This window comes from Equus asinus, chromosome 8 (genome assembly GCF_041296235.1).
Source record: "Equus asinus isolate D_3611 breed Donkey chromosome 8, EquAss-T2T_v2, whole genome shotgun sequence".
Classification (NCBI taxonomy): domain Eukaryota; kingdom Metazoa; phylum Chordata; class Mammalia; order Perissodactyla; family Equidae; genus Equus; species Equus asinus.
This window is the reverse complement of record NC_091797.1, coordinates 28,541,516-28,564,796: the sequence shown is the minus strand read 5'-3', so window position 1 is coordinate 28,564,796 and position 23,281 is coordinate 28,541,516. Positions and strand designations below refer to the sequence as shown.

Sequence of the window (23,281 nt, the reverse complement as noted above, 5' to 3'; positions counted from 1 at the left end):
CAGAGCCAACTGGGGTGGGTGGGGCTACAAAAGGGGCCCTGTCCACATGTGACCCACCGTCCCCATTCCCCAGGGACTTCTGTGAGCAGAGGCCCAGCTGTGGCCGGTCTGCTGGTGGCGGGGGTAGGGGGAGAGGGGAGTCCTGATAAGGTAACTGGGCAGCACCTGGCACTTCTGCGTGGGTGGGGGTGGGGTGATAGGCTGTTGTGGTTGGGAGTTGGACTCTGGAACGCTTTCACCTGTGCCAGTTATTAGCTGGGCAAGCTGTCTGTTCTGAGTCTCAGCCTCCTTATCAGTCAACTGAGGACAATTTCAAGAGTTGAGGGTTAAGTGAATGAGTATATGTTATATACTTATTATATATATTAAGAGAGATATATATATATATAGCTTGGAACAGGGCTTGGCACATGTGAGCAGGATGTCAGTGTTAGCTGCTGTTGGTCACCTCTAGAGCCCTGGGCTCCTTGGCAGGGCTGGGACTAGGGTGAGGCAAGAGGGGCACCTCCGTGACCACCTCCTTAGATTTTGCATCCTAGGCACCTCTCTTGCCTCACCCCAGTCCAGGCCCTGCCTTTGGCTCCACCCAAACCCAGGTATCTGGCAGTGTCCGGCTCAGAGAGGAGGGCTCCCAGCCTCCCGACTCCTCAGCCTTCCCAGGCCGCCTTGGGGGGTTTTAGGGTAGGCCCTGGTCCTTGGGCTGACCGGCTCTGTGACCCCGCTGGGGGTTGTGTGTTCTCACTGGGCGTCTCTCCCACCCGCCCTTGCACGAAGGGGACTACCTCCGGAAGTGATTCCAGGGGCCCCAAGGAGGTCCTTCTCAGATGAGTCTCTCCCGTCTCCTTTCCCCTTCCCTCAGTATCGGCAACCCCAGCATTAAAGACTCACGCCTTCATTTAAGGCGTCCATTCACTCTGCCCCCTGCCCAAGGCCATGTGCGAGCGCGAGCAGTTCTTCCTTCTGGCTGAGAATGAGGAGGTCTTGTGAGCCTCAGATGACCCAGGAGCTGGAGGCTGGGAAGGGCGCAGCTGCCTGAGTGTGCTCAGGTGTGGGACCAGAGCAGCTGTCCCTGACGGACTGGTCACTGCAGCCAAGGACCCCCTTCCCCACCCTGGCAGGTGGAAGACGGCTCCTGTGTGGAGGCCCCAGGGCGGGGTGCCTCGAGCACAGCTTGTGTCTAGACACACAGGGCTTCAAAACTCAGCGCTAACTGGCTACATGACCTGGGACAGTAACTGAAATGTGTATGCTCCCTGAGCCTCAGTTTCCTCATCTCCCCAAGGAGGAGGATGGTTCCTTCTTCGTAAGGTCAGGATTGAATAAGACGATGTATGTGGAACCCCATGGAAGTAGGCTGTTAGCCCCGTTTATACCACCCCCTCTCCTCCACCTTATGCCACTGGAGGGTGGAAGATAGGGGAGCAGCTGGAGGAACCAGCCAGGAGACCCTCAAAGTGAGAGAAACCCACCCAATTCCAGAGACACGGGAATACCATTGACTAAAGGAACACCCTCCTCTCTTATTTTTATGGAACTCAGTGTTTAAAGCCACTTTTCCCCATGAGCTCATTCTGGCCTCCCCGCCAAAAAACTGTAAGCTGAGCCTCAGGGAGGGTAATTACGGTTCCCTTCAACCAAGTCAAGACTAGGAGGCTGGGGAAGGAACTGGAGGAGCCATTTCTGTGAATGGAGCTGTGAAAGATGCGTCAGTCCAATCTCCGTCCAGCTGGTTGTGGCCAACTTCCCAGAGCAGAGAGAAGGGAGTTTTTTCCATTACAGATGCAGAGTGTGCCAAAGGGAACTTTGACAGTGTTTGTGCTTCCCAAATGTAAGCAAAACTTAAGTACTTTTTGTACCAAAACTTCTTAAGGTTTAAGCACCCTTTCCCCAATCTAAAGAGTGTTTTGCTTTGGGTTTTTTCCCCTTTAAGAAGGAACCGAGTTCTGGTTCTCAGCTGCAATCATGGGGTTAATCTCACAGACATGATGTTGAGTGAGAAAAGCCATCTACAAAAGAATACAGACTGTGTGATTCCATTTACACGAAGTTCTTCGAGAAAAGGCAAAAGCAACCTATGGTGATAAAAGTCTGCAGGGTTTACTCCTGGGAGGGGCAGGAGGGAGACTTCTGGAGGGATGGAATTGTCTTAAATCTTGATCTGGGGTGTCTGTAACGCACATGTGAAAATCCGTCTAGCAGTGCGCTTAGGACTTGAGTATTGTACTGTGTGTAATGTAGATACTGCACCTCAATTTAAAAAGAAATGAAAGGAGCAAAATTCTCCCTGGTCCAGTCCCAGCAGCTGGGATGGAGGGGCTGGGGGTGGTGTCATGCCTCCTGGTGAGTGGCACAGTGGCAGTAGACCTAGAAATGTGGCAAACTCCTCTTGGGTGTCTCCCAGTCTGGCTTCTCCAAGATCTGCCCCAGAGCTGCAAGGGCAGGCCTCTGGCAGTCATGTTAGTGAATGAGCCCATCTTTGCTCCCCACCACAACGGACCGGACAAGGGGTGGACATCTGACCCCAGCCCCTCTCCTGGGGTATAGACTTGTGCCCTACAGCTCACCTGCAAGCTGACCTGAGATATGGAACTAGGGAAGCCCACGAGGGCATCTTCTGACGTGCTGACAAAGAAATGGAGAGAGCTGGTCTGCAGATGGGAGGAAGATCATTGGTCATTCAGGAAGAAGCCGCCGCAGCCATGCCCTGACTTCCTCATGGATTTCCAGGTCCTGGTTACACACACACACACACACACACCCCCTTTCTATGGTTGGCCGCGTTCCTGCCCCTGTGGGGCCTGAACTCCCCTGTATTCCTGTAACACGTCCCCTTTGCTTGAGCCACAGACATAGACATCTCAATTCTGAGAAGGGGCTCACAGCTCTGGATCAAGGTCAGATGTGTGACGACCCTGGAGTCAGAGCAGGGACCAGACGTGGAGTCCACTCAAGATTCAAATTCCCGGGGCTGGCCTCGTGGCCGAGTGGTTAAGTTCGCGTGCTCTGCTGTAGGCGGCCCAGGGTTTCGTTGGTTCGAATCCTGGGCGCGGACATGGCACTACTCATCAAACCACGCTGAGGCAGCGTCCCACATGCCACAACTAGAAGGACCCACAACGAAGAATATACAACTATGTACCGGGGGACTTTGGGGAGAAAAAGGAAAAAATAAAATCTTTAAAAAAAAAAAGATTCAAATTCCCCATCAAGACACTCAGGTTGACTTCACTTGTGTCCTGGAACCCCCTCCCCATGGTCTGAAATGGGCAAAGCCCTGAGGTGGGCAGCCCCCCTGGGCCTCATGGAACGGGGAGGGGCAGTTCTCCAAATAGAGAGTGGGTTTTTGTTACCTAAGAAAGGGGAAGGATTCTCGGCAAACAAGAACAAGGGATACCCCTCTGTTCCACTTATAACTACCTAGCCCGCAGATCACCTTCCTTCCCCAAGAAGTAGGCTCAGATTACAACGGGGGTGTGCAGTGATTGTAGCTTTCAAATTGTCTGACTCTCCAGTCTCCATCTTGTTTAGGTGAGTGTGGGAGGTGAGGCATGTAGTGACTTTCAAGTTGGCAATCTCTTTGTCATTCAATACTCAGCCTTGGGGCCGGCCCGTGGCCGAGTGGTTAAGTTCATGCACTCCACTTTGGCGGCCGGGGTTTCAGTGTTTCTGATCCTGGGCGCAGACATGGCACTGCTCATCAAGACATGCTGAGGCAATGTCCCACATAGCACAACTAAAAGGACCCACAACTAAAATGTACAACTATGTACTGGGGGGATTTGGGGAGAAAAAGCAAAAAAAAAAAAAAAAACTCAGCCTTTAGGGTTTCTCTCACCACCCCAGTCTCCAGGCCAAGATTGGACCGAGGGTGGAGTGAAGCTTGTGTGGCTTTAAGGAAGCAGGGGGAGGGACCTCTATGATCTTCTGGGCCCTCAGTGGCTGCTGTGAAGATGTCCCTTGTCCCGCCTCATCCTTCTGGTCCTGCTGAAGTTTGTTCTCTGTTCTTAGTATGGGCCCTCCCTTCGCCTGGTCAGCATCCATGCGAACTCTTTTGCTCTGTATTTTTAATCCCCACTCCTTGCCAGTGTTCTCTTTAAACACGTGGCAACTATCTCTGTAAGACCAAATGTGAGGGAGGTGGCCCAGTGTCTCATCAGTCGCTGCCCGCGCCCTAAGTCCAGGCTGGTCTGCGTGATGGCACCCTTCTTTTTAGTTTGGTCATGATTGCATCTCAATGTTCTGCAGCTTAGGGGCTAAATTGTAAAGTTAGCTACCATCAAAGAAGAAAGGCATGACACAGTAAGGAAGAAAATCTGGGCAGATACTAGAGCCCTTTCTGTAGATGCCACCTGGCTGTAGATGGTACTTATGACTTGCATCCGCATCCCCCACCCCATGTCCCTTCTGCTCTCAGCCAGCATCTCTGCTGATTAGGGTTTTTTATGCTGTACAGTCACGCAGGCCTTCTATTCCTGAGATTCCTGGGCCCTTCATGGGCCTGCACCTGTGTTGGGTTACTGAAGTCTTCCATTAATTTTTTTCTTCCTTCTGTTAACTTCTACACTGGACCTGGTAGTACCAGGAGGCAGCCCAGGCACTTCCTGAGTTCCCCACTTACTCCTATGTCCCCTCTGTGTATCAGCAGCCTCTCTCTCCTCGATAGTCAGAATTTGGCACCCTACCAACATTAATAATCCCCTCCGGGGTTTTTTTGGTGAGGAAGAGTCACCCTAAGCTAACATCTGTTGCCAATCTTCCTTGCTCTCTTTTTTTCTTTTTGCTTGAGGAAGATTGTCCTTGAGCTAACATCTGTGCCCATCTTCCTCTACTTTGTATGTGGGATGCCACCATAGCATGGCTGATGAGTGGAGTAGGTCTGTGCCCACGATCTGAACCTGTGAATCTGGGTTGCCAAAGCAGAGCACGCAGAACCTTAACCACTCGGCCATGGGGCTGGCCCCAGTAATCCACCTTTTAAAAAATTAAAGTGTCGGGGGTCTGGCCCTGTGGCTGAGTGGAATTCACCTTTTGCAGTGTTCGATTCTATGAGTCTTGACAAATGCACACATCATGTAACCCCCACCACAGCCAAGGCACAGAACGCTTCTGTCCCCCTGAAAAGTTCCCTCATCCTGCCCCTCTGTAATCAGATCCTGGCAACCACAAATCTGTTTTATCTTCCTGTAGTTTTGCCTTTTCTGTGGTGTAATACAGATGAAATCACACAGTATGTGCTTTTTTTTTTTCGGTCTGGCTTCTTTTACCTAGCATAGTATGTTTGAGATTCACGCACTTTTCCTTAGTTTTTTCCTTCATGGGGCTGAGTGGTCATCCATTGCATGGATGGAAACACGATGTTTATCCGTTCCCCAGTTAACGAACATTTGGGTTATTTCTGAAAAGTTATGGGCAATTTGAATAAAGCTGCTACACATAATCACGTACAGGTTTTTGGGTGGACACAAGTTTTTTTTTTTTTTTATTGAGGTCATCATAGTTTATAACACTGTGAAATTTCAGTTGCACGTTATTATTTGTCTGTCACCATGTAAATGTGCCCCTTCACCCCTTGTGCCCACCCCCGGACTCCCTTGCCCCCCGGTAACCACTAAACTGTTCTCTTTGTCCGCTTGTTAGTCTATCTTCCACACATGAGTGAAATCATATGGTGTTTGTCTTTCGCTGGTGGACACAACTTTTTCATTTCTCTGGGACAAATACCCTGGAGTGAGATGCCTGAGAATCATGCAAATGTTTGTTTCGCTTTCTAAGAGATGTCAAACTCTTTTCCAAAGTGCCTCAACCATACGCATTCTCACCAGCAAGGTATAAAATTCCAGTTGCTCCACATCCTCACCAGTTCTTGGCTTTGTTAGTTTTTTTTTAAGGTATGCTTTTTTTTTTGGTGAAGACGATTGGCCCTGAGTTAACACCTGTTGCCAATCTTCCTCTTCCCTAAAGCCCCAGTAGGTAGTTGTATATCCTAGTTGAAAGTCATTCTTACACAGCACAGCCTGATGAGCAGTGTGTAGGTCTGCTCTCAGGATCCAAACCTGCAAACCCTGGGCCACTGAAGTGGAGCACGTGAACTTAACCACTTGGCCATGGGGCAAGCCCAAATGTTTTTTTTTTTAAGATTGGCACCTGAGCTAACACCTGTTGCCAATCTTCTTCTTTTTCCCTCTCCCTAAAGCCCCCCAGTACATAGTTGTATATTCTCGTTGTAGGTCCTTCTGGTTGTGCTCTGTGGGACGCTGCCTCAGCATGGCCTGATGAGCGGTGCCACGTCTGCGTCCAGGATCCGAACTGGTGAAACCCTGGGCCACTGAAGCAGAGCACGTGAATTTAACTACTCCACCCCAGGGCCGGCCCTGGTTTATGTTTTTTAATTTAGCCTTCCTAATAGTTGTGTAGTGGTATGTCATTGTGGTTTAACTTGCATTTCCCTACTGACTAATGATGAGGAGCATTTTTTCATGTGCTTAATTGCCATCCATATATCTTCTTTGATGAAGTGTTCGAATCTTTTGCCAATCAATCTTTAATTGGATTGTTTGCTTTCTTATTATTGAGTTTTGAAAGTTGTAGATGTCCTTCCAGGGGGCTTAGTTTGTTGATATCGCTGGGAGCCAGTAGTGACTGGCTGTGTTGGCCTTGGTGGGAGATCCCCCCACAGTCCCCCTCTGTCCCACCGTGAACGCCTAGTTCTGAGTCTTCGAGCCGGTGCAGGGTGGGGCGGGGTGGGGCGCTGAGGGCAGAGGCTGGCTGCATTCGCAGAGTGCATCGTCTTGTACTGCTGATGTTCAAAGCCTCCGCAGGAGCCGGCCTCTGGAGAACATCCTCAGGGGACCCACAGTACTCTCTGGTTTTGCCCCTGTTCTGAAGGCTCCATTCACCCATGCCATTCCCAAAACTCTTCCTTAGTCCTCCAGACTAACTCTGTCCAAGAAGACGACCACCTGGCTGGTGCCTTAGCGGCTGCCCACAAAGTGGTGTCCACCTGTTCCTCAGCCCTGTCTCCTTCCAGGAGAGGGGATGTATCTCCTGAGGCTGCTGTAACAATGACCACAAACCTGGTGGCTTGAGACAACGGAAATTTGTTCTGGAGGCCAGAGTCAAATCAAGGGGTCCGTAGGGCTGTGCTCCTTACAGAAGCTCTGGGAGAGAATCTGCCCCACGCCTGTTCCAGCTTCTGCTGGTTGCCAGCTTCCTGGGCTGTGGCCACGTCATTCCCGTCTCCGCCCCTGTGGTCAAATTGCCTTCTCTTCTTCGTCCGTCTTCTCCTCTTTGTGTCTTTTAGAAGGACACTGGTCATTGGATTTAGGACCCTCCCAGATAATCCTGTGGGATCTCATTATCTCAAAATCCTCAGCTTAGTCGTATCTGCACACGGTGGCATTCACAGCTTCTGGGCATTAGCATGAGGATCTTCTAGGGGCAGATAGTTACAGCTCTCGAAGTTCTACCTTCCGTGAAGATTGCCCTTCCCTTCTGTCCTCAGGGCCATCCTGTGTGGGAGTGTCATGCCACAGCCGTCCACTGCCACCTGGTGCCATCGGAACTCTCCCCAGAGCAGGCAGGGGAAGGGATGCCTGGGTTTCCGGGTGAGACAGAAGGTCCTACTTCCCCCCAGGACTCACTCATCGGGGTCTCACCCCTACACAGGAAGGAGGCTAGGATGCCCGTCAGCCAAAAACAAACAAACAATGTGACAACTATTGGCTGGAGACGGGAGTCACCACCCTGGCCTCTTTCAGAGTCATCGATAGCGACTACTTTCTACAGCTTCCTGGGGATGCAACTGTTTTCGATTTATTATTTGGAGAGTGAGGGGGAGCACGGGGGGCTTCGGCTTGGCCCTTCCTAGCATATTAGCCTCTAGCTGAAGGATCGGGGAGCCAAGGTGAGAGTCCACCAGCTCCTAAGGAGATCTGGTCTAACCGTCAGGAACAGGGGATGGGGTCGAGGTCTTGCAGTTCCATACTCTCCTCCTCCCTGAATCTTATTTTGATGGCCTCATGCCCTGTAACAGCAAGCCATAACAGATTCTTTAAGCCATGGCACATAAAGGTCTTGAATTTTATTTTATTCCTTGAGTCAATAATCTACATATTTGATGTTATCTTGCTTGACCTTATTGTGTGTTTCTGATTTCTTCATTCCCTTTAAATCTGGCTATGGCCAAAGCCACTCAGTTTCCCAGCACTTGACCCTCAGAGGGCACATGGTCCCTGGTGTTCACAGCTGATAATTTTATAGGCCGTTCCTCTATGTACCACAGGCTGCTGTTTTCCCAATTCCGAACATAAAGGGGAATCTCAGAGCCTTGCACCTGAAGCCTGGGCCTGAAACCCCCTTTCTGGTGCCAATGTTTGGATCAGTTAGGGCTCTTTGGTGCAACAGCCAAAACCTGCTCTGGCTAATGAAAGCAAAAGGGGAAGAAACGGAAGGATGCTAGGTGGATCACAGAGCTGAGAAAGGTACAGGCCGACCTGTCTTAGGCGGGGCGGGGTTCAGGGTGGCTCTGAAGCTCTGAAGAGCAGGACTCCATGGATTGTTCTTGGAGATGCTGCCATGGCCTGACTAAGCAACAATGTTTTTTCCTCATGTCAATCCATCACCAGGGGCCAGCCCCATGGCCGAGTGGTTAAGCTCTCATGTTCCGCTTCGTGGCCCAGGGTTTTCCTGCTTCAGATCCTGGGCACGACATGGCACCGCTCATCAGGCCATGCTGAGGCGGCGTCCCACATAGCACAAATAGAAAGACCTGCAACTAGAATATACAACTATGTACTGGGGGGGATTTGGGGAGAAGAGGAAGAAGAAAGAAAAAAGATTGGCAACAGATGTTAGCTCAGGTGTTGATCTTTAAAAAAACAAAAAACTCCACCACCAGTTCAGATTCCCCAGGGGGAAACTGATGACGTAGCTTGGGTCACCCACCCAGCCCCGTCTCCAGGGTCTGCATGCCCTGTGATCGGCTGTCCCACCAGAACCTCAGGAAGCAGGAGAGGCTGCTCTGAGAGGCAGGGGGAGTTGTGCTGGGCAGGCCACACAAAGGGTGTCCATCAGCCCCTAAGAGCTTGGCCCCAGCCGAGGGCCTTCTCTGAATGGGGGACGATATAGTCCGGTTCTGGGGAAGCTCCCAGTCTGATGGTGGAGACACAGGCTGTGCCGTGATGAACTTCCAGTCTGATGGCAAAGACTGGTCACAAAACCAAAGATTTAAGGGAAACAGGAAATGTAGGTATGGCACAAGTGTGTTCAAGGCAGGGTTCTTTTTAATAGTGAAAACCCAGAAACTGCCAAAACACCCTAAAAAGGGGAAATGATTAAACAATTATGGTTTGTGCATACTCTGCATCATTACACAAGCATTAAAATCATGTTTTTGAAAAAATAGTAATATGAGTGGCCTGCCCTGCGGCATAGTGGTTAAGTTCAGGGTGCTCTGCTTTCACCGCCCGGGTTCAGTTCCTGGACGCGGACCTACACCGCTCATTGGCGGTCATGCTGTTTTGGTGGCGACCCACATACAAAATATAGGAAGATGGGCACAGATGTTAGCTCAGGGCGAATCTTCCTCAAGCAAAAAGAGGAATATTACCAACAGAAGTTGGCTCAGGTTGAATCTTCCTCACCAAAAAAAAAAAAAAAAAAAAAAACAACACCAAAAAACAACAGTAATATGAGAAAATACTAATGGTATAACACTAAGTGAAAAAAATTGGATACTAAATTTGCATATATTATTATTCAACTGTGGAAAGCAGTATGTGCAGAAAGAGGGAAATACACCAACATGTTAACAGAGGTAACGATAATAATAACAAAGGCTTTTGAGCACTTTTTTACGTGAGGCCCTGGGCTAACCCTTATGTGATAGAATTATTATCCTCCCCCTTTTATAGCTGAAGAAACTGAGGCTCAGGAGATTGAAATCCATGGATGGTCACTCAGCTAATAAGCGGCTGACTCAGATCCAGATCTGTCTAAAGCTGAAGTCTGTGGTTTTAAGATGATCTTGTCTCCTCTTAGCTCCCAATGTTGGGGTTATGAGTGATTTTTATTCTTTTAGGTAATTTTCCTATTTCTACACTAACCATTAATTTACCTATAAAATCAGGAGAAACATATATTTTGAAAAAGAGGGGGGAAAAAAAAGAAAAGAAATCTGCAACAAAAACATATAAACAAGAGGAGAAAGACATTGTATTGAACAAAAGGCATATGTTAAGATCTGAAATGGGGGGCCAACCCAGTGGCGCAGCGGTTTGGTGTGCATGTTCCGTTTTGGCGGCCCGGGGTTCGCCGGTTCAGATCCTGGTTGCAGACATGGCACCGCTTGGCAAGCCGTGCTGTGGTAGGCGTCCCACATATAAAGTACAGGAAGACGGGTGCGGGTGTTAGCTCAGGGCCAGTCTTTCTCAGCAAAAAGAGGAGGATTGGCAGTAACTAGTTAGCTCAGGGCTAATCTTCCTCAAAAAAAAAAAAAAAAAGGTCTGAAATGGCTCATAAGGAACGTTCTTTGCTGTACTTGATAGTTGCTTCAGTTATCACCGTCTGTGTTAGAAACATATATACACATGTACATGTGTGTGAATATCTCAGTCTTTGAGGGCAGGGGCCCTGTCCTTTTTCTCTCTGGTTTTTGCTTAGGGAAGATATCCTCCAACACAGGGCTTAGCACATAGCAGGCTCTTCCTAATTGTTGATTGAATGATAGGGACGAGAAACCAGTGACCGGAAGACACAATGAGAAAAGGCTTTGCTGGCTTCCGGGGGATTGGAGGTTCCGGGAGGGCGACTAGGGAGCGTGGGAGGGGTGGCGTGGGGAGGGGAGGGGAGGGGAGGGGAGGGGAGGGGTGGGCTGGGCCCGGGGCTCAGGAAGCGGTTTTGGTTTTGCGGCAGGAGCTGAGCGGGAGGAATGCGACAGCCGCAGCCCCTCCTTTCCAGTTCGCGTCCTCCCGGCTCAGGAGGGTAGAGGGGGGTCTCGGTCCCTTGGCGGGCGTGTGCGGTGGTGGGTCGGCGGCTCTCCGCGCTCCTCCTCCCCGAGTCCCGGGGCGCTGGCCGCGGTGCTGAAGCCGCGCTCTCCGGGAGGGAGGGAGGTAGGAGGGGCCGGGCCGGGCGAAGGGGGCGGCGCTCTTTGGAGCTCTGAGCCGGAAAGAGGGGAGGACCGGGCGGCGCCAGCAGGCTTGAGACCCTGGCGGGCTTGAGAGGAGGCCGGAGACTGGAGACAGCCCTGCTAGAGCGGACACAGGCACCTGGACAAGCTTCCCCTGAAGAAGCCAAGGTCGTCCTCCTTGTCCTGTTAACACTCTTTCTTCTACCTTGGAGGGACCCTCACCTTGTGCCCTGACCTCAGCCTCCTCCTCAAACCTGGCTGAGGAGAGACCTACTTCTGGACCTCGATCCATCCGCAGAGCCACTGACTTCCAGCCCACAGGCCCCCAGCCCTGGGCTGTGCGCCCTCACCATGGTGAAGTTGCTGCCTGCCCAGGAGGCAGCCAAGATCTACCATACCAACTATGTGCGGAACTCGAGGGCCGTGGGTGTGATGTGGGGCACGCTCACCATCTGCTTCTCTGTGCTGGTCATGGCCCTCTTCATCCAGCCCTACTGGATCGGTGACAGCGTCAACACACCCCAGGCAGGTTACTTCGGCCTTTTCTCCTACTGTGTGGGCAACGTGCTGTCCTCCGAGCTCATCTGCAAGGGTGGCCCGCTGGACTTCTCCTCCATCCCCTCTAGAGCCTTCAAGACTGCCATGTTCTTTGTGGCCTTGGCCATGTTCCTCATCATTGGCTCCATCATCTGCTTCAGCCTGTTCTTTGTCTGCAACACGGCCACCGTCTACAAGATCTGCGCATGGATGCAGCTGGCTGCGGGTGAGCAGGGATAGTGGGAGGGCAGGCAGGGGCCCACCTCAGGCCACAGGGGCAGCTGCACCATCCCACCCTCTGAGGAGGCCCTGGGTCTCCTCCTCAGCTGTCCTCCTTTAGCCCAGCCCTACTCAAAGCTCCAAAGAATTCTTCTGAGGAGTAGAGAATCTTAGAATGGCTGAGGCTGAAAGGACCTTACAGATCAAATTATTCAACCCCCTTATCTTGCAGATTAGGAACTGAGGTCCAGAGAGGGAAAGTGACTTGTCCAGGAGAACAAAGCTCACTGGTAGAAGAAACCTGGTGTCCTAACTCCCAGGCCACCACATCAGGGGTTGTTGCTGCTCTGGGAGCAAGAGAGAAGGAAGCTCCCATTGTCAGCCATGTGGGAATAGGACCCAACCCCAGGGCAAAATAGTGATGCCAGTCAAGCACATTCTTGATGTTCCTCTCTCCTGCTTCTAGACGTTTGTTCTGTCTCCTTTAAGGATCCCCAGATCTCTGCCATGACCTCCTTCCACCCCTAACTGCTCTCAGGGAAGAGTCTAAGATCAGTCATTGATTTGGAGAATTATGCTGGGTGTGACCTCTCCCGTAGAACCTGCATTTAAGTTCCCTGTTTCATTGTGGAGTAAAAGTCTTTGTTCCCTAATTGTAGGATATTCCATACTTGAGACAGCAAATGGGAATGCTATTTTGTGATGGGGCAGGGGTGTGTCTAGGGTTTTTTACAACTGTAGAGGGTAGGTAGCCACTTGTGGTGGTGCCTAGAGGCAAGGCTTTACCTGAGCCTCTTCCCTGCCCCTAGCCCAGGCTGGCCTGTCAGTCCTTGAGCCAGCTGATCCTACTCCCCTTTAGAGCCCAGGAAGAGATTTCCTAAGACCTTGTCTCACAACCCTTGGTCCCTCTGCACCCCAAGGACTGCACACAGACTCTCTATACTGGGGAGGTGTCCAGAGCAATAGGAACCACAAACTAGAATGAAACCATCTTGACATCACTGGTTAGAATGAGAAGTGGTGTTATCCTTAACAGGCGGAATAACACAGGGATCAGAATCCCAGACAACCAACCGAATGCATAGACTCAAGACTCTGTCAGAGTTGGAGGGGGTCCTAGAGAGCTAGGCCCCCTCACCTAACTATAGATGAGGAATCTGGCTCTGAGACAGAGGATAAGACTTGGCCAAGGCTGTAGCAGATCTAAGGACCTAAGAGAATTAAGGCAGTGGGTTCCAAGAAACTGGGTGTATTCCAAAGAGATTTTTATTGAGCCACACATTTATATAAGTATATAAGTATTACATGAAATACTTTTTCCTAAGTATTTGCAAAGTACCTTCACATATATCATCTGGAGGAGCCTCATCACGGCCCAGTGAGGTGGGTATTCCTCCCATTTTACAGATAAGGCTTCTAGTGGCTAACTTGTCTTTGAGCACACAGGTGGTGAAGGACAGAACCTCTGATTCCAAATCTGGTACCCAAGCCACTCACCTGACTCCAGAATTGCCTCCCAAATGCCCCCACCATCTCCCCCTCCTCTGTAGCCCCTCTGTGAAGAGGGAGAAGCTGGGGCAGGATGAGGCAAGTCTTGGTGGGCAGTGGGGAGAAAGGAGGGGGAATGAAGATTCAGCAGTTTTGTGACCAAGAGGAGTTGAATGGACCCTGCCAGCTGGTCTCCATATCAGAGCTATGAGATGCTGGAAACACAACCATCCCTCTCTCATTCTCCACACTGTCTCCCTCCCCTACCCTCCCACAACAGGTGCCATTTGCTGGACAGGCAGTGCTGAGAGGCCTGGGTTGGGGAGGGATCACCAGGCCATCTGGGTCAGACCCTGTCTGGGTCTTGAAGCTAGAGACACTGATAGCAGAGGTGGCCAGGTGCCATTCCATGAAAGATTTATCTTGGGGAGAGTGAAGGTGGTGTCATATTCCATTCTTTGGTGCTGGGGAAGGGAAGATGAACCAAAGGGAGGAATGGAAGGTGTACCCCGCAGCCAGCAGCTGGGAGATGCATCCATTTGAAGAGGCTTAAACCAGTTAGCTTAACCTTGCTGGGAAGCCTGGGACCAGGGAAGCGAGTAAGAGAAGGGAAAGAGAACTGATGACTGGGGTGGTGTGGGGCTGTAGCTTAACAATATTAATTGAGCTTCTGGATGCCACATGTAGGCTGAGTGTGGTCCCAGCTCCTAGAAACACAGATAGGGCAAATTGCTTGTCTCTCTGAGTCTTGGTAACCACATCTGTAGACTGTAGCAACACTACCCCCTGTCACAGGGTCCTTGCAAGAATGGGATGAGATAATGCATGTAAGACACCTTGGACAGTACCTGACACACGGTGGGTACTCAGTAAATGTGAAAAACACAAAAAGCAACTTTATCCGTCAGGATGGGTGAGGTGATGCCACAGTAACAAACAACTCCCAAATCTTGGTGGCTTAACACAAAGGTTTACTTCTTGCTTGTGGTACCTGCTCACTGAGGATCATTTGGGGCCTCTGCTCACACTGTTTTCTTCTGGAACCCAGGCTGATGGAGCATCAGCTGTTGTCTGCCTGTCATCACTGCAGAGGGAAAGGGAGCTCTGGATGCTGTCCCACCAGCAGTTCAACGCTCTGGCCTGGAAATGCTCATGACATTTCTGCTCACATTTTATTGGCCAGAGGAAGTCTTATGGCCTTGCCTAACTTCAAGGCACAGGGGCAAGGGACAATGTACCTGGAATATTTGTAAACAGCTCTAATGACATCCACGCCCACTGAGGTTGCATCCATCTGACTTCAATGCCAATAATAATAGCAACAACTAACATTAATGGGCCACTTCCAAGTACCAGACACTGCAGTAAGCGTTCTCTACGCATGATCCCACTTAATCCCTATAACCCTGCCATGAGTCAGGCATTATAATTCCTCTTTTACAGATGAGAGAATGGAAGTCAGAAAGGGTAAGTAAACTTGCCTGAGAATATTATGCTGGCTTCTACTTAGAACCTGAGATGCCACAAATGGGGTTGACCCGCCCTGTGCCCAGGTGGGGGGCTCACAGAGGGCTGTGGCACCCAGAGTAACAACCTGTTTCCAAGTCAGAGGCCCTGCTCTTTTCTGGAGCCTCCAGAGAGAGAGGCTATAGAAGGGGAAGGGAGCCCAAGGGAGGAGCCGCGGGAGAATGGAAAGTCCGGAAGGGCAGCCCCTGTCCACAGTCACCTATGTACTGAGCATTTGCCAGGCTCCCAAGGGCTGGTCTCATACCTCGTGGGGAAGGCCACAGGCTTTACCAAGAATTCTGGGAGGCTTCCCCCTCCTCCATCTTAAGTATCTTCCTGAAGCCCTTTCAGTTTGTCACTAAGTCTGAAATGTCGCACTGAAATACATTCAGCTCTTTGAAGAGATGTGACAGTCTGGCAATAGGGGGAATTAACTTTGAAGTCAAGAAAATCAGGAGCTGTGAGTTCATGTCTCGGCTCTGCCATCGCTGGATGTCTGAGTCACTTGGTTTCTCTGAGACCTCAGTTTTCTTATCTGTAGAACGGGATATTAAGATATGGCCTACTTCACAGAAGTGTTGTCAGGATCAAGAGAAAAATGGTACATGAAGTATTTTGTGATCTAGAAAAGAACTATATAAATGAGTCCTCTTATAAAAAATCAAAGGAGGGTTGATATTTCGGTGGGGAGGTGGGACCCTGATCTTCACTGTGCATTTGCTTGATCTGCTGACCTAACTTTTGAGAACAAGCTGAGCCCAAGGCAGGTAACTTGGGGTCCTGTGAGGTGCTTCTCTGAGGGGCTCCTGGTAGGGCACAGCCTTGGGACTAAAGAGCCTGTGGAAGGAGGGCCAGGGGTGGAAAGTGGCACAGATAAGGGAAGGCACCCGCTGCCTGCATGGTGGTTGTGCTTGGGGTCGCCCCAACCACACCCCAGGATTATGTCACCTGTCTGTGCAGCTAAGGTGGGCTGGTGGGAGGGTATGGGAGAAGTTGGGGGAACGTGGGAAAAGTGGAATTTTTAGCTGTAAATACTAAGTCAATGAAGGTACAGGATGGAGTAACAGTAGCCAGCGGTCATGACGTGCCAAGTCTGTGCCCGGCACTGTTCAGAGCACTTTGTCAACAGCAACTCATTTGAACCTCGCTGCAACCCGACAGGCAGCTGCTATTGTTATCCCCTTTTATGAGATGGGGAAACTGAGGCAAAAAAGGCTTAAGTAGCTTGCTCACTGTGTGCTCACTGAGTCACGCAGCTAGTTAGTGAAGAGCTGGGCTTGGAATCCAGGCAGCTTGCTCTAGTGTCTCCCAGCTTTTCCTATGGAGAGAATCATCTGGAAGACTGCTTTAAAAATCAGGGGTTCCTGAGCCCCACCCTGGCCTCGGAATCACATTCTAAACCGATATTTCAGGGAAGTGTGGGCAACTGCACTGTGCAGTACTGGGTAAGGGTGAGGAGGCCTGTTGGCTTGAACGGAAGGTTCGTGAAGGAAGCAGCCAGACAAGGGGCTGGAAAACTTCTTGTATGTGTCGAATCTAAGATACCTGAGTTGTAGGACACACCATTGTTGTGTGTGCTGTAAAAGGAAAAATACTTCTAATCCACCTGTGGCCTGAAGCTCTCTCCCCCGTGCCTCTCAAGGCCGTTAACACAAGGAGGGAGGTGACAAGATGACAGCAGCGCTAGGCGGGAGGTAGCAGGCTGAGCGCCCCCTCCTCCCCCAGCCACAGGCCTGATGATTGGCTGCCTCGTCTACCCTGATGGATGGGACTCCAGCGAGGTGCGGCGCATGTGCGGGGAGCAGACGGGCAAGTACACGCTGGGCCACTGCACCATCCGCTGGGCCTTCATGCTGGCCATCCTGAGCATCGGGGACGCCCTCATTCTCTCCTTCCTGGCCTTCGTGCTGGGCTACCGGCAGGACAAGCTCCTCCCTGACGACTACAAGGCGGATGGAAAAGGTAACTCGCCCTCCCCCAGGGAGGTGGGGCTTCCTCTCAGCCGGTCACCCAAGGATTGGCCTCCGGCCAGGGGGTGGGGACATGAAGACCAATCAGACACAGCCCTTGTCCCAGAGGCCAAAGGCCAGTGGAGGGAGGGTTGCAAGCTGGCCAGAGATGAGGCGATGAGAGACCTGTGTATCAAGAAGCTGCAATGATGGTGTCCTCCTGCACCGCACCCCGCCCCCCTCTGCCCCCGGGCCCCCGTCTCCCCCAGGGTCTAGGGGAGAGAGTCCTGATTCAGCCTGGGGAGCTAGGCGTGGCCTCTGGGTGTTGAGCACTGGGAGTTTGCTGGGTGGAGAGGGACAGGGGAGCAGGGGGATGAGCCGTTGGGGCAGGAGGAGAAAGGCAGCTTAGGGTGCAGACGTGACAGCTCCTGGAGTGCAGATGGTGGGCGCCTGAGCTCCCTTGGGTTAGGGTAGCCTCGGGGTTCTGCGTTCTGGATGTGTCCATCCTGTTTCAATTTCCTCTCGTCCAAATCCTTCCCCAGTCATAAAAGTCACTGTGGCTGACTCTGGAGACCCAGGCAGACCCTTCTGACTGTGTCCTGTTGACCTCCCTTCCTCCCAGGGTACTTTCTGCTCCTGTCTCTCATTAGGATCTTTCCTGTCTGTGTTGAGGTGCTAACTTTTTCAGTGCATCAATTTCATCTCCTAGTCACAGGACCAGGCCTGTCTCACACCCTCGTGAATCCCAAAATGCCTACTCCCAGCAGGTGCCACTATGAGGGGCCTGCTGCACCTCAGAGACCTCTCTAGTCTCCTTTCCCCATAAGTGTCTTCATATCACCCTGTTGACCTGAACTGGAAGAAACAGCCAAACTCCTTTGTCCCCTGTGACCAAGGACCCACCCCAGATGAGGAACTTGTCCCCTAAGACCAAGGACCAGAGGAGGAACTGGAAGCCTGGAAGGGAGACCCGCCCACAGGTACACAGAAAGGTGGTGGCAAAGGGGGGCCCAGAACTCAGATTTTCTCTGGCTCAGCCCAGGGCCCCCTTCTCCATAGGGAATCAAAAACGTCTCATCCTTCTCTGGAGGTGGAAGGAAGTTTTGTGGTTAAAGATGGAAACCAAGTTACTAGAATGAGCTGGGCCAAGGAGGAGAGAAGAGAGAGACATCTTTCCATTGCAGATTCCTGTAGCTACTGGGTCCTGGGAACGCTTAGGGTCTGGGTCCCTTGAGGATTCCACAAAGGAAGGGAAATGGAACTAGTATTTACTGGGCCTCTTCCATGTGCTGGAGTGATGTAAACTTTGTTCATAGGGGCCTTTTTTTTGTTGTTTTTTGCTGAGGAAGATTGTCCCTAAGGTAACATCTGTGCCAATCTTCCTCTATTTTGTATGTGGGTCACTGCCACAGCATGGCTGCTGACAAGTGGTGTGTGTCCACTCCTGGGAACCAAACCCAGGCCGCAGAAGCAGAGCATGCCAAACTTAACCATTTGGCCCCAGGTCTGGCACCCAACTGATTTTCAACAAGGGTGCCAAGGCCATTCAATGAAGGAAAGAATAGTCTTTTCATAAATGGTGCTGGAACAACCAGATATCTATACGCAGAAGGATGAAGTTGGACCACCTACCCCACATCATATACAAAATTAACTCAAAATGGATGAAAGACCTAAATGTAAAATATAAAATTACAAAACTTTCAGAAGAAGAGTTAGGTGTAAATCTTTGTGACTTTGGATTAGGCAATGGTTTCTTAAATATGACAGCTAATTTATAAGCATCCAAAGAAAATAATAAATAGGATTTCATCAAAATTGAAAACTTTTGTGTTTCAAAGGACTCCATCAAGAAAGTGAAAAGACAACCTACAGATTGGGAGAAAATATCTGCAAATCATAATCATAATTCTAGTATCCAGAATATATTAGGAACTCCTACAACTCAACAATAAAAATACAAAATAACTCAATTTTTAAAACAGGCAAAGGATTTGAATAGACATTTCTCCAAAGAAGATATACAAAGGGCCAACAAGCACAGAAGAGATACTCCACATCATTAGTCATTAGGAAAATCCAAATCAAAGCCACAATGAGATATCACTTCACACTCACTAGGATGGCTGTAATAAAAAAGATGAGCGATAGTAAGCATTGGTGAGCATGTGGAGAAACTGGAACCCTCATACGCTGCTAGTGAAAATGTAAAATTGTGCTGTTGCGGTGGAAAACAGAATGGCATTTCCTCAGACTGTTAAATATAGTTTCCATGTGACCCAGCAATTCCACTCCTCGGTACGTATGCAAGAACATTGAAAACATACGTTCACACAAACACTTGCAGACAGATGTTCATAGCAGCATAATAGCCAAAAAGTGGAAACACCCCAAATGTGCATCAGCTGATGAACAGATATACAAAATGTGTATATCCATACAGTGGAATATTATTCAGCCATAAAAAAGGAATGAAGTAGTGATAATTGCTACCATGTGGATGAACCTTGAAAACATCATGTTAAGTGAAAGAAGCCAGGCACAAAAGACCATATATTGTACGATCCCATTTATATAAAATGTTCAGAATAGGCAAATCAAGAGAGAGAGAAAGTAGACTTTGGTAGGTGCCTGGGGCTGGGAGGAGGGGGGGAATTGGGAGTGATTGCTAATGGGCACAGGGTGTCTCTCTGGGCTGATGAAAATACTCTACAATTAGATAGCAGTAATGGTTGCACAACCAAGTGAATATACTAAAAACCACTGAGTTATATGCTTTAAACGAGTAAATTTTATGTTAGTGAGTTGTATCTCAATAAAATCAAAAGCTTGTGCTGAGGATTAGATAGTGTAATAAAGCATTGACAAATCCCTGCATATTATGGGTGACTAATAAATATTAGTTCTCTCCCCCTTCTGCCTTTCCAGTATCTCGGTTTTTTCCATCCTCCCTCTGCCCAGCCCCTAACGGCTGCCGCGCTCCAGTTGCCCGCCGACCTCTTTGGCCACTGCCGGTGCAGCGGTGAGGAAAGAGGTCTGAACTGGGCCTTGTGGCCTGGTAAGGGAGACGCTCATGCCGCATGGAATTACATGCTCATAAACCTCAGGAGCAGAAGGGCAAGGTTTCTGGAGAGTGGATAAGAGGAGTTTGATCTCGTTTGGAGAGGAAGTAGTGTGCAGGGCATCATCCCGAAAACAAGGCTCGGTTGTAAACAAACGCTGTTCTCTCTCTTTTGCATCGCAGAGGAAGTCTGAGGCGGCGGAGGGGGCGGTGAGTAACCCACCGGAGGGTGGTCTGGGCCTGTGGAGGGGCTGCGGCCGCTCTGCTGCCTTATCCAGGCGGAAGGACTCGGGGGTCGGCCGCGGGGGCTGCGAGCGGGCGCGCGGGGCAGAGGCCGGCTGTGTCGGAGACCTGCGCGCAGGGGCCAGCGGGAGCCCTTTAGTTGTGCTTGTGTCTTGAGAAGTGGAAAGAGAACAGGGAGGGAAGAAATCATTTCACACGGTCAGGCGGTTTCATGAACTCATCTTTTTCGTGGAGCCTGGCAAACAAGAACAGACTGTTTTTAGAAGTCGTCATGGTGATTTGGACCCTGATTTTCAGAAAGAGTTTTAAGTGATTTGTAAGAAACATACTAGAAAACCTAATAAAATAGAAAATGAAAGTCACGGGGGGGGGGGGGGGGGAACAAATATTCCAGAAAGCTAGGCTAACAGAATTACTGTACTGAGTATTAAATTTAGCTCTACGCTTCCTCATAGCTGAGGCAAAAAGAAAAACACGATTTTACCAGTTTTAATGTCTAGTGGAAAAGGAAGCACAACATAGTAATTTCCTTATGGTCTTTTGAGTTTCCAAAATGTAATTTAACATTAACATTGCCCCCCTACGTTTATTAGATGATTCTCACAATTTAATATGCATACAGCTGCCTGGCAATCTCGGAAAAATGCAGATGCTGATTCAGTTGGAGTTGGGGCCACAGACGCTTGTGTCTAAGCAGCTGCCCGGTGATGGGTGCTGGAGTAGCGGCCCTGCATTGAGTGGCAAACTGAGTCGAAAGATTTTCCTCATGTTTTTGCAATGTTCATTATTAAAGTTTTTAAAAGCCGCAAACTCCACAGCATTGGTATGCTGTTTAATTGCTAAACCAGACCTTGGTTATTGGCCCTTTGGGGCTGCTATCGTAGATAATAACTTTTCGCTTCTCTTGAGAAATTCTGGAGTGGAATTACTGAACCAAAGGTAACTACACCTCTATGTCTGCTTTTTTCTTTTTCTTTTTTTGTACTATATTTTGTTTACATTTTAAAAGACATCTGAGTTTTTACTTGAGGGATCTTGAATACTATCTTCTACACTAATGAGGAAGTTTGCATGTCTGGGGAGCGCTGACTCAAAATGTGAGCATACATGGGGAAGTGTTTTGTTTTTATTGGCTTTAAAAAATGTCAAGTTTTATAATCTTGCAATCTTTTTTTTTTTTTTTTAACACCACAGGTTGTCTGTTTCCCTGACAATGGGAACTTAGGGAATCGAATTCTTCAGAGTAAAAACTTGTCCCCCCAAGCTTCCCGTCCTGGCTACTCTAGGCCTGACGTCCTGAAGCCTCTCATAGGATGGGAACCTGACAGGCTCCTGAGACAAGCCCTCCTACTGTGTATAGGAAACTCTTTCAGGTGAAGCAGAACTGGAACGATCGCATCGAAGAGACATGGGTGGTCCTCTCCTGACTGGGGGGCCCAAGTTCTCGTCCTATCCCTTCACACCAGCAAATTCCTCTATGCTCTGGAGGCCTCTCCTCTGTAAAGTGAGAGGGCTCAATGAGTCCATGTCTAGGGGCCTCCCAGGTCTGAGCCTCTGGCAGCCTGATTAACTGAGGATATGCTTGTTTGAAGGCACACCAGAAACTGCCACCCAGCTCGGACAGGGGGCCTGAAGAGGTGGCTGCAAGTGCGCTGGATCACTTCAGGCTGAGGTCCAGGGGATCCTCTGCTTTTCCTTTCTCACATTTCGTTTTTTTATGGATGCTCAGAGGTGGGTAAGGAGTGGACCCCACCAGAACCCCAATCCATCAGGAAGTCTTATAAAGACTGGGTGAACATAGGATCTAAAAACTTAGACTAAATTGATTTTTTTCCCTTTGGAACCCCAAATCCCATTTCTTCATAGTGCCCACACTGACCCAGTCAGAACTGGCTACCAGCTTCAGAAATTTGTCACTTGTGTCCAAGTGATTTGTTATAGTAATAGATGACTTTTTTGTAAAAAACTTTGGATTTGGCACAGTAAATGGTGACTCTTTTGCCAGCCTCCAGAGGGGAGCTCAATTTAGGTTAACATCTCATTGTAGCAAATGCCAAGATGAAGATAGGTTCTTCAGGCTGTGTTTTGCCTGGGAGATGGTGCATGGAAACCAGATTTCGTTATCTGTAGTGACTGATTCTGAAGAACAGGTGTTTTTTCTCGTCATTGTCCATTTAGCTATTCAGTAAAGAGAAAATGTGGGTGCTGACTCTCACAGGACGGGGTAGATGCTGAACAAAACTGATGGATCTTGTTGCTGCTTGATTAAGCAGCAGCGACACGGGAAACAGTAGGTGTCGTATTCCTGGGCTGTAGGGCATGCCTTTCAATCAACGCACTCTGACAACCTGTCCATCAGTGCAGGGCTTCTTCTCCAGGTCAGATGGCCTGGGAATGAGGATCCAGCATTGTCCCAGTTGTTGTCAATGAGAACTATCAGAATGAGACCTAAGAACGATCATGTAATTTTCTTGTGCTGATAAAATTATTTTAGAGCCAGGCACCTACTTCATGCAAGCTTGAAGAACAGAAGATGACAAATCCTGTAGCTTAGTGACTTCTGGCTATATTTGTTCATTTGTTTCTCATAATCTTACTTTCTATTAGAGGCAAAGGAAAAATTTCTAAAAGCCTCTCTACCTTCAAAGTATTTCTCACTGAAATGGCAACTCTGGTGGTCCACAGAAGCTTCTGGGGGGCTTAAGGTGCATCTGCCAACAGCTCGCATCTTGCTCTTGCCAGGAACAGCGAGTTTCACCAAAGCAGGAGTCGGTGTTTACCTGTGACCAGTGCTGGGCATGGATCTGCAAATCTGTTTATCATCATAGGACCCAACGTTTCACCTTTTGCTCTATCTCCGAGGAAACTCAGAATTCAAGCTCTTCAGTAATAGTAATGATTTTGGTTGATACCTGGTAACTGCTTATCAGCTCTTTTCAAGTGGCTTTACCTTTAAATAAATTTTTAAAGGCACCTTGAATCTCATCTTTGAAAGTATATAGAAAATCAATAAAATCAGCACTCCAACCCAGTTGCTTTATTCCTTCACTTCTGCCTTAGGTTGGGGCTGGGGGATGGTTGTGATATCCAGCTTCACTGACAATGACTAGCCCTAAGCAGATATGGTCAAGAGAGGGACTAGTGGTTTCTATC

At 49.5% G+C, this 23,281-nt stretch overlaps 1 protein-coding gene across 5 annotated transcripts; it reads left to right on the top strand.

Moving 5' to 3' along the window:
• Nucleotides 1-10,862: 10,862 nt before the first annotated feature.
• Nucleotides 10,863-23,160, top strand: LHFPL5 (LHFPL tetraspan subfamily member 5). Of its 5 annotated transcripts, none has more exons than XR_006531874.2 (5): nt 11,149-11,888; nt 16,601-16,837; nt 17,721-17,804; nt 20,069-20,095; nt 21,323-23,158. XR_006531874.2 is itself a non-coding variant. In XM_014831017.3 (4 exons), exons 1-3 carry the CDS (start codon nt 11,477-11,479, stop codon nt 20,077-20,079), a joined length of 660 nt encoding a protein of 219 aa, XP_014686503.1. In that variant the 5' UTR covers nt 10,863-11,476; the 3' UTR covers nt 20,080-20,095; nt 21,323-23,160. The 5 variants fall into 5 exon arrangements, 2 of the variants coding, with proteins under 2 accessions (XP_014686503.1, XP_070371123.1); XR_011505010.1 differs by lacking the exon at nt 17,721-17,804 and having other exon boundaries at nt 11,347-11,888; nt 21,323-21,501; nt 22,871-23,153; XM_014831017.3 differs by lacking the exon at nt 17,721-17,804 and having other exon boundaries at nt 10,863-11,888; nt 21,323-23,160.
• Nucleotides 23,161-23,281: the final 121 nt, after the last annotated feature.

Coding starts and splice junctions, on each gene's coding strand:
- LHFPL5 (XM_070515022.1), top strand. CDS start 11,477: ATGGTGAAGTTGCTGCCTGCCCAGGAGGCAGCCAAGATCTACCATACC. Junction 11,889..16,600: donor ATGGATGCAGCTGGCTGCGG/GTGAGCAGGGAT, acceptor CTCCTCCCCCAG/CCACAGGCCTGATGATTGGC. Junction 16,838..17,533: donor CTACAAGGCGGATGGAAAAG/GTAACTCGCCCT, acceptor TTCATCTCCTAG/TCACAGGACCAGGCCTGTCT.